This window comes from Pavona decussata, unplaced genomic scaffold (genome assembly GCF_977016875.1).
Source record: "Pavona decussata unplaced genomic scaffold, jaPavDecu1.1 SCAFFOLD_302, whole genome shotgun sequence".
NCBI lineage: Eukaryota > Metazoa > Cnidaria > Anthozoa > Scleractinia > Agariciidae > Pavona > Pavona decussata.
The window spans coordinates 2,062,501-2,079,652 of NW_028145698.1; the positions used below are offsets into that span (position 1 = coordinate 2,062,501).

The 17,152-nt window shown below is 38.5% G+C and overlaps 1 protein-coding gene and 1 pseudogene across 2 annotated transcripts; one reads left to right on the plus strand and one right to left on the minus strand.

Annotated features, from left to right (window-relative positions):
• Positions 1-8,109: 8,109 nt before the first annotated feature.
• LOC146454453 (mitochondrial inner membrane protein Mpv17-like) lies at positions 8,110-11,430 on the minus strand (annotated as a pseudogene). Its single transcript, XR_014859270.1, has 3 exons — positions 11,340-11,430; positions 8,934-9,433; positions 8,110-8,132 (listed from the first exon to the last, which is right to left on the minus strand). The product of XR_014859270.1 is annotated as a mitochondrial inner membrane protein Mpv17-like (transcript).
• Positions 11,431-13,424: 1,994 nt separating this feature from the next.
• Positions 13,425-16,862, plus strand: LOC146454454 (battenin-like; the record flags this gene model as incomplete). Its single annotated transcript, XM_085095532.1, has 2 exons — positions 13,425-14,866; positions 16,209-16,862. Coding segments are annotated over exons 1-2 (1,099 nt in total), but the record flags the coding sequence as incomplete, so codon positions are not given.
• Between the last annotated feature and the right edge of the window lie 290 nt (positions 16,863-17,152).

Here is a 17,152-nt window from a genome sequence, read left to right on the forward strand (position 1 = left end):
CATGGCGCTTTTTGATTCCCCAGATGCGTGCTTATACATGATTTGCTAGAACGATTTTGATGCAGATATCACTGAACAACATCGAGCGTCAACGTCTTGTTTCACCAAAATGGACACTTTTCAGTTTCAACGACTGTAATTTACTCAGAAAGAGACGGCACTACTTATTCATTGTCACGAAAAGTCAATCGTATATTTTTATGTAATCACGTCACGCGAAGCCATGTTTAGTGTTCGTTTGTTGCGGTTTGACATGCGCAGGAACGCTAGTTACCAAACTCTCCCAAACAAAAATTAATTTTATGGATCATTTTGGTCTTTTGTCTGTGGAAACGCTTTTATCGAGCGCAAATAGTCGTGGAATCTGTGAAATTCACATAATTGTCAACAACTTTTTCTCTAGTCTGTGGAGGCCGTTCAACTTATTTCATTGCTCACTTACTTTGTCACGAACAGTCAATCGTATTTTTGTTATGTCGTGTATTAGGGCCCTTTCGCACTACGCGAAATTTTGTTTGATTTGCCAAAAAATCTGTCAACGCGAAGCCATTTCTAGTGCGAACGATTTTTTACATCCACCAAAATTTTTGCAAGAGCAACGAAACTTCAAAGATTCCGTCAACTAGCTTTGGAGGCTGTAAAAATTTTGTCAGGCGAGAAAATCCTTTGTTCCTTGACATCAATCTGTCATTGGGTCATCAAATTTCGCAAAAAAACAGACACCGACAGACATGTCACGACATCTTGATGGAAAATTGATCAAGTTACTAATTGAAATCTGTGACTAAAAAAGAATTCGCATCTTCATGTGCGAACAGGATTACGAAAACCAAAAATTGGTGATTACAAAATTTTCATTTTTTTTGCAAACGTTTAACTCAAATTTTCGTCTTAGTGCGAACAGGGCCTTAGTCACGCGCTTATCGTTTTGTTTGCAGAGAACAGTTGTAATTTCAACTTGATTTACCGGTTTTACGCCACAATCAAATCACTTGTATATACTTTCAGACATGCGTGATTCTTAAGAGACCAGGTTAGGTTAGCTACAACTGAACAACTTCAATCGGTTTGACGAGTACTGTATGTCTTTCACGAATTTATTACTATGTAAATCTTGATTTCGCGGAATGTCAGTACTTTCAAACTGCATTACAATACCCGGCCGCTGACGTCGAGGTTTGTGGACTAGAGCCGTCACGTTTGGAGCATGTTCCCATCTGATCGTGGCTGCTGAATTGTGTGTGAGTCACAGACATGCACACACCGATCCATCCACGAGGAAATAGGCCATTTCCGAGTTGCTTTGAACCTCACTGCAAAAAGTGAGTGTAAAACTGTAAGTGTAAAACTTTTCAACCTCATGTGTTTGCATATCGAGACAAAACAAAGTACAGCATTATTTGATCAATTAACTGATTAACTAACTGATAGAGCAATTGACTGAATGACCAATTCATTTATTGATTAATGGCTTAATCTGATGTAAAAACTGCCTATCTAAGCTTTTCAAGAATTAAAAGGCAAATACTTGTGAACAACGCCTTACCTATACATCATTACTAAAATATTTCTGCCACATGCTCCTCATCAATCGAACAAAAACAAGTGATAAATAATAGAATGTGAAATTCTATACATATGATGAAATTTTGAACGAAAAACTGTTTGCTCAGGATTTTTTAAATTGATTTATTTACTGTTCAGTTGTCTGTCTGGCCCAGTTGTTCAAAGAGCAGATAAATTTATTCACCAGATAATTAATGCTATCCAGTGAGTAGTAGGTTATGTTGGAAATTAACCTGGTTACTGCGTTCCCCTTGCGTTCCGTGTGCGTTCCCTTAATTAATATTCCTAAGGTCGAGTCCATGACGTCATCTATTGTTATAACCTAGGGGAAAAATGTCTTCCTGCATACTAATAAGTGTCGAGGTTTACTAATGAGCGTCACTCTAATACAAAGGGAACAATAGACATGCCCACGCTTGCCCGCTCTATTCCCACCCTGATTGGATAGTCAAGACTCTATTGTTAGAGTTAATAAAAACAGCGCAAAATTTGAAAGCGTTATCATTCAACTAGAGTAAAAATTATTTTATCGCTGCTATATTTCGCAAGGATGGTTCCAAACATGCAAGTCGAATCGAGCGCTACACCTCTGTTGACAGAAGATAAAGCGAGTTCCTTACCCGGTCAGTTCTGCCCGTTTCATCCCCGCTCAACGTTAGAATTGGTAGAAAAAGCGCAAGGATTTAGCTATGTTTACTGTCCCGAGAAAATGTGCTTTATGTTTGCCCGTGCTTCAGAATGGAAAGAGGACATAGAGCGTATCGCACATCATACACACTCTGATGTGAAAAGGTATGCAGCTCAGTTGGTCTGTGATTGTTCTAACAAGCTAGCATTGACAAAAAGTAAACAACCCTGGAGCCAGGATCGCATGTTTCTGACGTGCCACAAAAAAGAGTGTAACTTTTTCATGTGGATAGACCAGCCAATATCGCATGCTATCAAGGAGCGGCTCTCATATTCACCTCAGCCACGGTTCACAAGATTCCATCCTTATAGAGAGATAAAGGAGATGTTTGAAAATCATCGCCAAGAGGTTAAACAGAAAGGACTTATTCAGCGCCAGCGCCATGCACGCAAATATGACGAAGGATTTTTAATGTGTGACAACGGATTCAACAGTCTAGGAAGTCCTAAAATATTTTACGGTCTTAGATACAGAAAATGGATGGACGAAGTATGGGAAACTTACAAGTTTTATGTCCAAAAAATGAAAGAAGACTCTCGAGACGACCCAGATCCTACACTTTGTTTAGAGAAAGACAATTTACTGCGTCAGGCGTATTTCAAGTACGCAAGTGATGACGGCCATCATCCCGAAAGTTTCCGAGTGTTGAAGGTTTTATATGAAAGACATATTGAAGGCAAACACGTACCTTTTGAAGGTTATGTCATCAGCCCCGAAGAACATAAAGAGATAGAAAGAGATAAACAGTTATCTTCTTATTCTAGAGCTTTTGCACGAGATTTACGCAGATCAAAATGTATTGCTATGCTTAACAATATAAGGAACCAAGATCTTCCTGTTTGTTCTAATTAAAAATATTGCATTACCGTCTGTGTAAAAATAGAGCTGTCTTGAGATCCTTTGAAAGATTTGAGTGAAATAAAGTTTTATTCATCTTTACACCGCGTTAGTCACTAATTATGTTTAACAAATCTTTGACTCGAGCTCAAAAATTTGCATGTGAACTATCTCGTGTGTCTTTTGTTTGACAAACAATAAGTCACACCCAACACCTACTCTGATTGGGTAGTCCCAGAGTCAGTGTTTATAACAATACCCGAACCGGCTACACGCAAGATTCTCAGACCGTCAGTTCCTTAACAACATGGCTAGCAAGTTTACTGTTGGAACCCCAAACACCCTCGGAAAAATGTAGAATAGTGATATTGAAATAGAATATCGGAAACTATTAGAGACCTGTTTCAAAACCATGAACGGAACAAGGGAATTATCACAGAGAGCTTGTAAGGCAATTAAAACTTAGCGACGCGCGACACCCACGCGTGTGTCTGAGAAAAATAAAGACACATGACTAAAAATGGCCCGTTTGTCTCCTTTTGTCCCGTTTGGCGTGGTTTTGACCTTTCAGGCCTGGTTATGGCCTTTCAGGCCTGTGTTTGGCCTGGTTATGGCCTTTCTGGTCTTCTTTTATTTATGAAGGAGAACGCTTAGTAACCCCGCCTTCATCAATTTTCTATAAAACAGACGCGTTACTTTCTGAAGTTTAGTTTCCTGTCAGAAGGCGTGCGGTTCAAACCAAAGATGACGAGCACAAACTATACCTTATACCTGCAACAAGGTGCTGGAAATGATGAAGACAATGAAGAAAGCGATTTCTCCCAAGAAAGCGATTTCTCCCAAGAAAGCGAAGTTTCTAGTCAAGGAACGGAGTCTTCCCAAGAAGAAGAAACAGAAAACTTAGAGCCGTGGTCACGCATTCTTGATGAAGCCGAGAACCGCCACAAGACCCAGCTTAACGCTTTGATCAATCAATACCAAGAAAACGGCGATACAGAAGATGTGGCTCGTAGTAAAGCCGTAAACGCTCTCGTTCCTGTTTACAGAAAAGAGCTGAGAAAAGTGCTCTTAGAGAATCTACAATGGATGCGTGCAATGAAAAAAGATCCCACCTTCAAAAAAGTGATGGAAACTCAAAAAGAGCTTAAAGACACAGAAGGATTTGATTGGTTGGAATCGACGGAACTTGCTATCGATAAGCGAAAATTCTTACTCAATCGATTATACGAAAACTGAGCAGCCCATTCCACTAGATCAAGACTAAACCTACTATGAATGTTATGGAATTTCTTTTTTATTTATTTATTTTTTTTTTATTTTTTTTATTTTTATTTTTTATTTCCTGGACCTTTGTATTGTTGCATTTCAATAAAACTGTAAACAAGCAACTTTAAGTGTGTTGATTGATGACTTGAAAATAATAACAATAATAGTAAACTTGTACAAAAAATTTAAAAAAAATCTGAAATTTGAAATAAAAATTACTAAAGCAAGATCAAAACTTTTTAATTAGACACTGTTATTTGTGATGACACTTTTAAATAAAGATGATGATTCCAAAGTTAAGAGCTGTTGCGTGACTAGCGACGCGCGACACCCACGCGTGTGTCTGAGAAAAATGATAATAATAATAATAATAATAATAATAATAATAATAATAATAATAATAATAATAATAATAAAAACATATAACTACAAATGGCCCGTTCGTCTCCTTTGTCCCTTTTGGCGCGGTTTTGGCCTTTCAGGCCTGGTTATGGCCTTTCAGGCCTGTGTTTGGCCTGGTTATGGCCTTTCTGGTCTGTGTTTGGCCCTTCTGACACTCTAGATAACCTGACTATTTGCGAAAAAGATGTCATTTGTGTTCATTCACCAAACTGTCAACATGGTTTACAAGAGAATTTGCAGAAACTGTCCGATTCCATCTTGCGGGGCGAAGTACCTTGTCAGATTAGCTAACCATCTCGCGGATGTTCATCAGTTGGATCACATACAGCGAAGACAGTATTTACAAGAGGCGAAACTGCAACCTAAAGTTAAAGTCGTAGTTTACGAAAGTGAAGCGGATAATTCCGGAAAAAATCACTTTCACAATCCAGTACAGTCACAAGAAACGGTGTACGAACTGTCAAGACATCGGAGGAATGAGGCCTCTTTTAAAGAAAAAACTACTACAAAGACTACAAAGAACAAGGCAAACCGAAAGAAACAAAGAAGGTCGAACTCTTGGCTTAGAAGCTATAGGAAAATTGTGTAGAGACGGAGGGAATATTTATTATTCCTCGAAATAAAACGAAAAACAAAAAACGGATTTGTAATAGTCAGTCAAATGATTCATTTTCATTCCTTTTCCTTTCAAATGGCTGTGTGTTTGATTCTTTTTTCTCGTTGTTTTTTAATAAAGGTTTTAAAACGGTATCTCTTGTCTGGTTCTATTGCTAGCAATTATAAGTCGCGTGTTTTAATTGATCCTTGTTAAGTTATATGAAATTGATTATATACTAATGCGTCAAGATACTCCCTTGGGGTTTTTCAGCAGATCTGAACTAATTTTTATGCAACTTTAGGTTCGTGAACCCGCATAATTAACTGACTAACGGTGCGTGACTTTAATAGTTTTTCATTTTCTCGAGATAGATAGGAGAAAAAAAGACACACAAAGATAGGTTTACGCATCAACGCTTTATTAGGACTCTTAACATTGATATAAAATCAAATTGTTTTTCAAGAAAACTGTCAGCATGAGTATCACAGATCAAGTAAAACGCATCCTCATCACTGCTCTATAACCCCATTTTGTCTGTGCAGTTTTGGTCGTGAACTTGTCTTGGGAATCTCGACGGTTAGTTTCGGAGGGTTTCTTCGTTCGGCAAAGAATTCGCTGAGAGCGTCTTTGAAAGGGGTTCGCATTTTCGAGCAATGGCGACTTTTTGTGGTTCTTCTTGTTTTCTTGCTTGGATAGGGGATACCAGGTCTTGTAAAACATTTCTCGCCAGGGTCATTATCACCAGGTCCTTTCCTCTCAAGTGAGAAATCATCTAGGCCACATTGCTCTCTTGTGAATCTTTTAAGCAGAAGGACTCCAAATTTCTTCACCAAACCTTGAATTTGCAACCACACTGTATCTTCCACGCCTTTCTCTTTCTGATTAAATAACAATTTCTCGAATTGAACGACCAGAAGTTGGACCGCCTTCCAGCAACACACAGCTGTGCTCAACAAGCGGCTACTGCGTGCATCGTCGTGCAGTAATAATGAATGAACGGTTACATTCCAACTTAAAAGTCCAGCGTGTTCCTTCCATCGCTTTAAACCTTCAGTAACAGCTTCCAGATTACGTTCGGGAGACAGAATCAGGGTAGAAATTTCTTGAGACACCCTTTCTACATCGTACCACGCTTTTATGAGGGAGTTCCATGAAGAAGTAATCATTGCATTTTTGATAGCGTTTAGGTCAAAGTAAGCCATCTCGAGAGAACGTTTGAAATAAACCGAAGGAAAACGAAGCAAATATAGCTTTAGATCGAACAGTGAAATGACACGATCAACGAAATCTAACCGCTTTTATTAACTCTAACAATAGAGTCTTGACTATCCAATCAGGGTGGGAATAGAGCGGGCAAGCGTGGGCATGTCTATTGTTCCCTTTGTATTAGAGTGACGCTCATTAGTAAACCTCGACACTTATTAGTATGCAGGAAGACATTTTTCCCCTAGGTTATAACAATAGATGACGTCATGGACTCGACCTTAGGAATATTAATTAAGGGAACGCACACGGAACGCAAGGGGAACGCAGTAACCAGGTTAATTTCCAACATAACCTACTACTCCAGTGGATAAAATCAGTGTTGGTTGGAGAACATTTTGTCTGCTAGATAAGATTTTTCCACTGGATTGAGTTATCCACTCTTTGAACAACCCGTTATAATCTATTAAATGTGTCAACTTGTGATTGTTGTTTGTTTACTTTTATTAATACTGAACTACTTGCAGCTTTACCATTGTTATAACTCTAATAACACACATTTGCAATAATGAGAGTACCTCACAGAAACTCAATTTTACCATCCTACAATTTGTAATGAGAAACGAAAAAGGCAGATATAAAATAATAGAAAGGTACTGTATATAAAATAACACACACAAAAAAAAAATACCATATAAAAATGATGCCAAAGTGGCAGCAACATCAAAGATGCCAAGAAAGGCTCGTGGATTTGGGGTCCTCCTTTAATTATTGTGACAAGTCCAATTATTTTTAATGTTTCAGTTTTTTTATTTCTCTTTTCCTGATATTGCCCTGTTTATAATACAAAACAATACACTACAAGGCAATACAATAAACGTACTTTGTTTTAAGAGGGTAGCATGTGTCAGTGATAAAATTGATGACCCTGTTTACCCACTGAATGATAAGAAAATATAAAATTATATAAGGCATGCTACAGCAGAAATGACTAATTTAAATATAATAATACAAGATGCAGGTCAATGAAATTGAGACGATCAGCATTTGGGCCACAATTCATTTGAAAACAGAGCAAAATTTGAGTTCACAGCATGTTAATACAAGAGTGTTTTTTGGATACCTATCTAAGTACATTAATTTTAATAAATACTGTAGATAGTCAATTAGTTTAAAATGAGGGGATGGCTTAATGATGAATAGCAAAAATATACATTTGTAACAGGATGCACTGAAACTCCATTTAGGCTACACAGTTATTCAATCATTCCCAGTTTCATTACTTATTTTGGATACAATGCTTCCCCTTGGATTCCAGATTAACCGTCTCTGGATTTATAGATAGACAGATGACAAACAGACAGACACACAGGTGGATGGAAAGATGAATGGGTGGGTGGGTGGAAGGATGGATAAACGGACGGATAGGTGGATGTATAGATGGATAGATTTGGATAATATGTCAAAAGGGGAACTGTGATTAACATCAAACAAAATTTGGAAATCCTAACAACATACATAAACATAATTGGCATTAGCAAAACCAAGCTTAAAGTTCTTTGACCATTCGCTCTAGAGAAGAGAAATTGAACATAAATATTTGTCTATGTTTAAAGGCGTAATTAGCATTTAATATGAAACTGGTACACTTGTACTACACTGTATCAATAATTAGGGCTTTAGCGTTTACAGAACTACTACTAATCTTTGTTTACTAATTATAACATGAGTTAACTGACTTTACAGTTAAAGGTATTTTTTCCAATTGCAAACCCTTAGGAATTAACCAAGAATAGAAGATCTTGAAAGAACATAGCATATGAGATGGTGGGACTCAATTCACCCACTTTGATCTCAGCCTTTAAGGTCATCTCAATGCAGAAGGATAGCACAAGCGGCGAGCGATGAGAGCTGCAAAAGCTTAAAGACTGTGCCTACTTTTGTTACTGTGCATACGTTGTGCGCATCTCGAGATAGTCAGGTTTCCCATGGGTGGTGCCTACTAATACAGAAATATTCTTGTACTGTTTAAAACTACGCAGAGACAGCAGAACTTAGACAGTGCTCTTAGTATCCAAAATAAAAATTGGAGGTAGCCATGCATTTTTCAGAGATAATAAAGCCTCAATTTGAAAACAAACAATTAACAACAACAACAACAACAACAACAACAAATGCCATGTACATTCCTTTATATTTTACAGTTTTTTAGATTTATTGTTACTTAATTTTCTCTAAAAAAATTGTGGTCACTCCTTTTTTTTTTTTTGATTCCAATAGCCTAGTTGCTTAGATCTGCTTTTTTTTCTGCATAGTCATAAACCATGCAATTTTTCAATTTACAACTTTTCTGTGTTGCGCCCAACGACAAACTTGATATCATGTCACTACTCTCATATTCTATTGTCTCACTTATCACAGGTTTGTTTGACATCCAGGACAGGTACATATTCCAACACAGGGACACCAAATGAACAAAATTAGCCCTCTGCTGAGGAGGAACCAAAGAGAAGTTGGCAGCCTGCACAAACGGCCAGACTTTGTACGCTGTGAAGATAGTGTGGACGTATCTATCCCGCAACAACAGTTTTATTTCCTTGAAATCTTTTCCAGCCAGTGTTCCCGAAAGAGTGTAAAAGAAAAATATAATAAAAGGGCCATATATTGTTTGGTCTACAATCAATTACTCGACAAACTGTACCTTGGACGGTGGTCAGGTATAAAGCGCTCCAATGTCAGAAACCATGTCCTTTGAATTGGCCCAATAATAGTTCCCATTATGGACATCCGTAGAGTTCTTCTAGCAACGTGATTGAAACCTCTCTTTTCAACGAGTTGTTGAGTCAAAATATCACTTGTAGTGAACATCACAGCTAAAATGAGATGTAAGGAATAGTGTCAGTACTCGATATTGCTACATGTACAATGTTTTGAAATACTGTTTTGAAATAATTATTATTTGGCTTTTCAGGATCCCCTCCCCCTTGGGACTTCAAATGAACTTCCTTGGCTTATGAAGTCACATATTCACAAACATAATTTTATACCAAATACCAAGTCTAAAAGACATACATGTACATGTATTAGCTGTCATGAATCCAACAAATTTGTCTGGAGTTTCAGTGGTTTTAAAATGGTTGGCCAAAATCCCATGTTCTTTTCCTGAAATTATTTCAAGCTGTGTAAATTTCCCCCAAGAAAAACAGCATAATTAGAAACTCTTAATTATAAACTATAGTATAAATGAATGTAATATATGGGGCACGATCTCTGCACCTGTAGCCCAACACATTATTAAACTTTGTACACATTTTGTGGCTCAAACTCTATTAATGCTTGTCAGTTTGGAAGGGGGGTTTGTAGTCAGGTGTAATTGATGGTGGTAAATGTATAATTAATTTCTTGGGCCATGAAATATTTCCTAACTTCATATTGGCAAGGATGATAAATTTCTGATTAAGATTTTCTAACTACTAAGAGAAAAAAAATGGCATGGCAGATCCACAGAACAAACAGTCACCAGGTACAGTAAGACTTATTTGAGACTAATACAGTCGAACCTACATGTGCGACCACCTCTCCTAAATCACCACCTCCGATAAGCGGCCACGGCACCTATATATATAAGTATCCAAAACACTGGTCAAATTTTTCCCACTCAAAGCCCTTTAGTTGGAACCTCTTGTAAGTGACCACCTCAGTAGCAACTGACCGCTACCACTTTTTGAGGTGACGGCATCGTTTTTTTTTTTGTTGTTGTTGTTTTTGACCTCTTGTAAGCAACCACTTGACAAATGGTCTAATCTCCATGGCTGCTGTATATACTACACTACTCAGAGTTTATAAAGAACTTTTAATAACAACCTAGCCCTTCTCATATTGTAACTAGGAAAATGTTCCTGAAAATGTACCCCTCATTTGGTTTGACTCTTGTAAGCGACCATCTCTGGTAAGTGACCCCCAAATCTTGGTATTTTGGGTGGTCGCTTACGGGAGGTTCAACTGTATAAGCTTTGATTAGAATAAACGTATGCAAAGAAACTGCTAAATCAACCTATTTTTTTACCTGCACCTTGGCCTAGAGCATTTACCGCTTTGTTGTCAAAAATCCTAATGGTGGCTTGTGGGATGAGTCAGGCTCAGAACGACTCAGTGAGCAATCAAGCCACAAAATTATCAACCTTACTATTTTTTTAATCACTGACCATGGCTGGCAAGCCACTAAACTGTCGATTTGAACCACTAAATTATAAACATTACTCCTTGTTTAAACTCTCACCATGACTGACGATCTGCTTACTTATTTTTGTCGAACCACTAAATTATAAACCTTAGACTGGCGAGAAGCCATTGCCATCAAGCCACTAAATTATAAACATTACTCCTTCTTTAAACTCTGACCACGACTGGAAAGCCACCAAGCCGTCTTAGTTTTAATTAATTTATTTATTTTTTTTTGTTTTGTGGCCCTGTACTTTGTTAACATTTCTGGGCCACCTACTCCATTAGCCGTTTTGCTATTTGGATAGTATACAAACTACATGTACTGGCCAAATTTTTAAGTTCAGGTTTGCTTCAATTTACATTTACCCTGCAACAGAGATTGCTGTTTAGTTTTTTACATTATCCTGTTGTATAATAGGCAAGAGACGTTAAATTAAGTAAGCTTAATTGAATTGAATTGAAAATTAACCTTATGTAAAGTCATCAAATCTATTAGAGACAACTACACATTTTCGATCGTGAAAAATAATATATAGATCACTTAAATTATCATACCTGTAGTTAAGGTTTAAGTCCTCCAAGGGTTTTTGGCGAAGTATCCTTGATATGCTGACCAAACCCTGGCTAAAACCCTCAAACCAACCATTCTCCATCCTTTAAATCTTGACAAGAGGGTCGAACGGCGATTATCACCCAGGCATTCTTTGATCGCGCGGCAGGGAGCCTGGGAGAGATACAGTTTTAGTTCCCAGGCTTCCTCACAAGCTTTTGAATTATTTTACCTTATTTCACCTGACTTTACCGATGCATCAACGTCTCACTTTTCTTTTAAACTTTTGAGCTTTTGATTTTATTTTTTTCGTTAAATGTAAAAGCCCATTCTCTAAATGGGGTATCCGTGAAAAGGGAAGTCTTTATATTCACAACAGGTTAAAGGCAGGTACCGTACTCCTTCTTGTGGGGCGGAAATATGAATCGATATCGAACCACAGGTAACAAGTTATAACCGACTTATTTTGAAAATGTAAAAAGTTAAACGATAAGGAATTATTTTAACGACTCTTCCGTGGGGACAAAATTTGAGGTATGCGTAAGACGTATTTAAGCATTTCGAAGTTTGAAGGATGTTTTTCCGCTGAGGTACACGTAACGTCTTACGATATAATCAAGTACTTCCCGATGAACTTGTTAACGTTTCAATCTTCGATCTAAATCTGATAGGATAGTCATTTAAAAACCATGACAACTTTTTTAAAAAATCAGCCTTTGATTAGTAATCTGGCTTTGAGTTTTCACACAGAGTGCAGAGGAGTCAAGTTTGACCGCAATTCCGGTTGCATTCACCGTAAAATTGTAGCGCAAATCGAGTTTGTTGATTCAATCGGCAAATAGATATGATCTCACGACTCGTCAGGTTCGGTCTTGTTGATATATTTCAACCAAAAAACTCAAGTTGCACTCAATTCTCCGATATATTTACCCAAAATTACGGTCAAAGTTGTCTCCTCTGCGCACTATATGGTTTTCAAAGTTTTTGGTAAAGTCAAACAACTTCGAGACTGTGGTACGTTTGCGCATGTCGGACGAAACACCATGTACTTTGAGAGCGCACGACAGTTGGTGATAGCGCGTGAGCGGAATAGAGGCCAAGTGAGACTGACAGTTTCCACGGATATTGCTGAACATTTGAGAACTGCAATTAACTGATTTCTCTGAGAGCGCTAGGAAGTCGACGAGAGCGCGTATACAAGGGCACATCTTAAACAAAAAACAAAGATAGAAAACAGAGCCACAAATTCTGAAGTTCCTGTGTCAGTCAACTGAAAATCCACGAATGGTAATCAATCCGGTTCACCTTTGAATTATACAACGTACTGACTTCTAATCCATTGGCCGTCAGCCGGATCGTGCGTTGTGTCAAATATTGACTGTAACAGAATATTTTGAGAGGTTGATACCACATCTATTGGAGACAGGGATTAATGTTGTTTCTCATGTACACCTTCTAATGGATTTTAATTTTGATTGTTTTTTTTTTTGTTTCTTACTATCATGATAACGTCCTACTTTCCTACCCCTCCCCCGCCAAAAAAATCTATTGTTTACTAGGAGGTTTGCGTGCTGATTTCTACAATAAGCCAACAACAACAACAAAAATGAATCGAGCTCAACGAAAAATAAAATAGACATTAGGGACATTTAGAATCGCGTTTACGACACCCGGCAAACGTGAGATTCGCGTTTATGTTGTTCTTGAATAATTAGATTAGTGGCACAGATGAGAATTGTACAAAATATTTCTGAACTTTGATGCTAACGCCAAACTACTCAATTTTACTGAGAAACTGAAAACAGCGAGTGAAAAATAACGATAATAATAATAATAATAATAATAATAATAATAATAATAATTTACATTTATTTAGCGCTAACCTCTATATTGATATATTCAGTTGCGCTTCACAATTTTGTTAAAATAGATTTATGTTAAGAGCAACTAAGAACACAAAAAACTAATAAAAACTACAAGCCCATACAATCAAAGGCAGCGATTACCTAGTCAATAAAATATAGGGTAAACATGGTCACGTGGTTATTTCTGCCATTTGCTGTTTGCAGTAAACAATTCTAAATCTCCAGTCTACTCTATCCTCATTAGTGTGTTATTGAGGTAACGAAATACACCAAGTAGTGTTATGCTATTCTTGTTTTTGATGTCTTTCAGGTTGTCTTGCAGCAATTTTGGGCCTTTTTAGATTTCAATTGTATAGTGAACGTTTGGATTTTGCCCCCAGGCTCTAAATTCTTAGAACGGTCTTACCTTGGGGCTGAGTACATTAAACAGCACCTTTCGGAGCTTCTCCAATTATTGAACTACGGCCTCAACTAAAGGACTTAGCACACAGCAGTTAGAGATCGGATTCTTGGTTTGGAACCTATACAAAGCAAACAGCACCAAAGGAAAGTATTGTAGATCAGCCTTCCAGTGAATTGTTGTTTTATAGGATTTTTTGGCATCTGCGGACTCAAAAGCTAATCAGCCACCTTGAAAAACGTATTACACGGTGTCACAGAAAGAACTGTTGAACACGCGCTCTCACTTCACAGAGGCACCTAATGACAGTTTTCTCTCAGATCCTTTGGAACGCTATTTCAGGCTATCTGGAGTGCCTTTAAAGCTCTGTAGGTTCATTTTAGGCTGCACTATAATGTTTTCATCTGTTCGGTCATTCTATGGGAACTTGAGTCTTCTCGAAATTACTAGGTCATCGTTTGTCCATTTCCCGAAAACCTTAGGTCTTATTTCCTTTCCGAAAATCTTAGCTGACCTTTTTTCGGTACCCGAAACGACATTTTTATCAATCCGAAAACACCAGGCCTTAAATTCCCCATATCACGAAAGTTCGAGGTGAAAATTCCCTTTAGAAAATTATAGGGGATTAAGGGCCTGCCGAACAGATACTTTACCGAAACGATCCGTTGGGTGCCCCTGACTTCAGTGACTACAGTGATTTCACGCCACTCGGTGATTCAAAAGCTAAATGGAAACCAGCTTTTCCTAGTTTTCTTGATGAAGCTGAAAGAGGAGTGGATCAAGAAGGTTTGAGAATTCAAACAAAAGGGAGTGAACTTCACCATGGCCAATCTAGAGAACAAGGAAAAAGGAAGAAATATTGCGTGTTTTTTCTTCTTCGGAGTCCTGTCTTTAATCTACGACGAAATTTTCTTGATTGCAGCAGAAGACATTCTTGCAGGATCTACCATCGCCACAACAACAGTTATTCTATCCATCGCAGTGCCAGTGTTGGTTGTAAAGCTAACCGCACCGTGGTTCTTGCAGCGTGTCTCATACTGGAAGAAAATATCCCTCGGGATCCTGTTTTTCATCGGGGGACTTCTTATGTTGGTTTTCTCTCCGCGTATCCCAGGAAGGCTTGCGGGTGTGAGTATTGTGGAGTCTGGAGTGGCTACTAGTGAAATAACACTGCTTTCTCTCACTGCGTTTTATGAGCATATTACAGTGAGTGCGTTTGTGGCTGGAGTAGGAGTGTCTTCATTTATCGGTCCTCTATATTATACTAGTAAGTATGATTGTAAGCTATAGTCGCTCTTCGATGCTAAGACAGCGTTTACACGAACGCGGTTTCAAATCGTCACGGTTTCATACCCTTGAAACCTCATCGAAAACGGTACGGTTTCAGAGCGTTTACACGGTGCCAATCTCACCGTTTTAAAGTACGTACTTACGTTATGCCAATCTCATTCCCAGGCACTCATTTTTGAGGAAGGGGATCTGGGTTCGGTTATTACGCCGCCATTTCGTTTCTGTCAACATGGCGAAAAATAGCGCACAATCCACATAGACTGACGACGAAGTAGAACTCCTGTTGAAAGTTTGAAAGTAATTTGTGAGTATTGGAAAAGTCAGTAAAACGGCCGAGGTTCACCGTTTTGAATCTTCGCGCCCAAGGAAAATTTCGCGCCAAAATAGTAAACGTATTCGAATCTATGCGGTTTCGCCGTTTACAAGACAGATGAAACCGTATCGTTTTGAAAACGCTCCACTTTTGTCAGCGTTTTCGACCCAGTTTCGGTAACGGTCTCGACTGGCGTCGTGTAAACAAAAGGCGTAACCGCATCGAAAGCGATGCGGTTACAAATGAAACCGCGTTCGTGTAAACGCTGCCTAAGTTGCCTGTAAGGCTCAAGGTTAACCCGGTTTTGTATTGTAAAGTAAAATAGACTAAATAGGAGTATCCCTACTCTCTCTCCCGCCTGGATAGGACTTAGATAACGGGGATTATACAGAGCCTAAAATGGAGTCCAGCAGTTCATTTAAGAGCCAACAGTGACTTCATACAGTGTACAAACTGATAGATGAATCTTTTAGTCAGTGACATAGGTATACTCGGAAAAAGAAAATTTGAGTTCTCCCAACATGAGTCAAACCTGTGACCTTCAGATTACTAGTTCGGATGCTCCATCACTGAGATATACAATAGACTCGTGGGATCACAAGAAACGTAAGGCCATTTACAGCCAGTGACACAGGGATACTCGAACTGACTAACTGATTGAAAACTTTTGTCACAGTTTGGAAGTAAAAAGGACTTATCAAAAACCATTTCGCTCCACTCTGGGACTTATCTTATCCTTCAATGGGTTAGGGTTAAACACATGAAAGTTAGACCGGTAGTATTTGGTCCTTGTTTAATAGAGTCCAGTTAATCCCCCAAAACCCACCAGTCAACTCTGTGAGTCATTTCATTCCTTGCGATTAGGCTATTATGGTCCTAAACTAGACGAGCCAAATTACCCTGAAAATAGCATTGTACTTTACTTAACGAATTCAAACGTACCTAATTTGGGGCTAAGCCATATATTTTGAATTTAAAGTGTAAGCGTCTCTTATCTCATTGCCAGGTTTGACCGCGTGGACTTGTCTTTCGCCTCGGACTACAATTATGACAACTATTCCATTGCCCATTCTGCTCTTCCTTCTTTACGCTCTCCTGGATAAGGAGCCTATCAGCAAAGAAATGGCGCCAGTTAACAACGACCAGAATCCACCGGAAGAGGACAAGTTGCTAGATAGCAGACAGACCATCTCATTCTCGGATAGATTACATGATGCTAAACACATACTCTCATATATTTTATTCCTATTCATAACTTACCTTTCCGAGTACCTTTCAAATCACACCATTATTACCACCTTGGCGTTCCCAAACGCGCCATTCAACCCGCGGGACCATAACCCTTATTACCTACTTGCCTATCATATTGGCAAGTTCGTGGGCCGGTCACACTTGTTTCTAGTCTCCACAGCTTGTCCTCAGCTGGTATTGTACATCAGGATCAGACGGACTTGGGTGTTAGCATTGATAGCATTTTTACACGGTGTTTTTTTCTTCCTCGCCTCATGGTTTAGATTTGTTTCTTGCGTGGAAATTATCATCGCGTTGTGTGCTACTGAGGGTTTCACAGCGGGATCAATGTATTTAAACTCGGCGCATACGAATTCAGATTTGATAACACATCCAGAGAAAAGGGAATTCGCACTTTGCTTGTTAACGGGTATCTGTAAAACGCGGACCGGATGGCTGCGGATGGCGGATGGCGGATGGCGGATGGCGGATGGCGGATGGCGGATGGGAAAATGCGGATGGAAAAATGCGGATGACAAAATAAAATAAAAAAAATGAAAAAAATGAAAAAATGAAATAAAATAGAAGGTATAAATATATAAATAGACAGATTAACAAGAAGAAAAAAATTGAATGAAAAATAACAACAACAATAAACAAAGGACTAACGTTACCCGAAAAAAACCGCCAGTAAACAAAGAACGGCGCTGGGACTTAAAG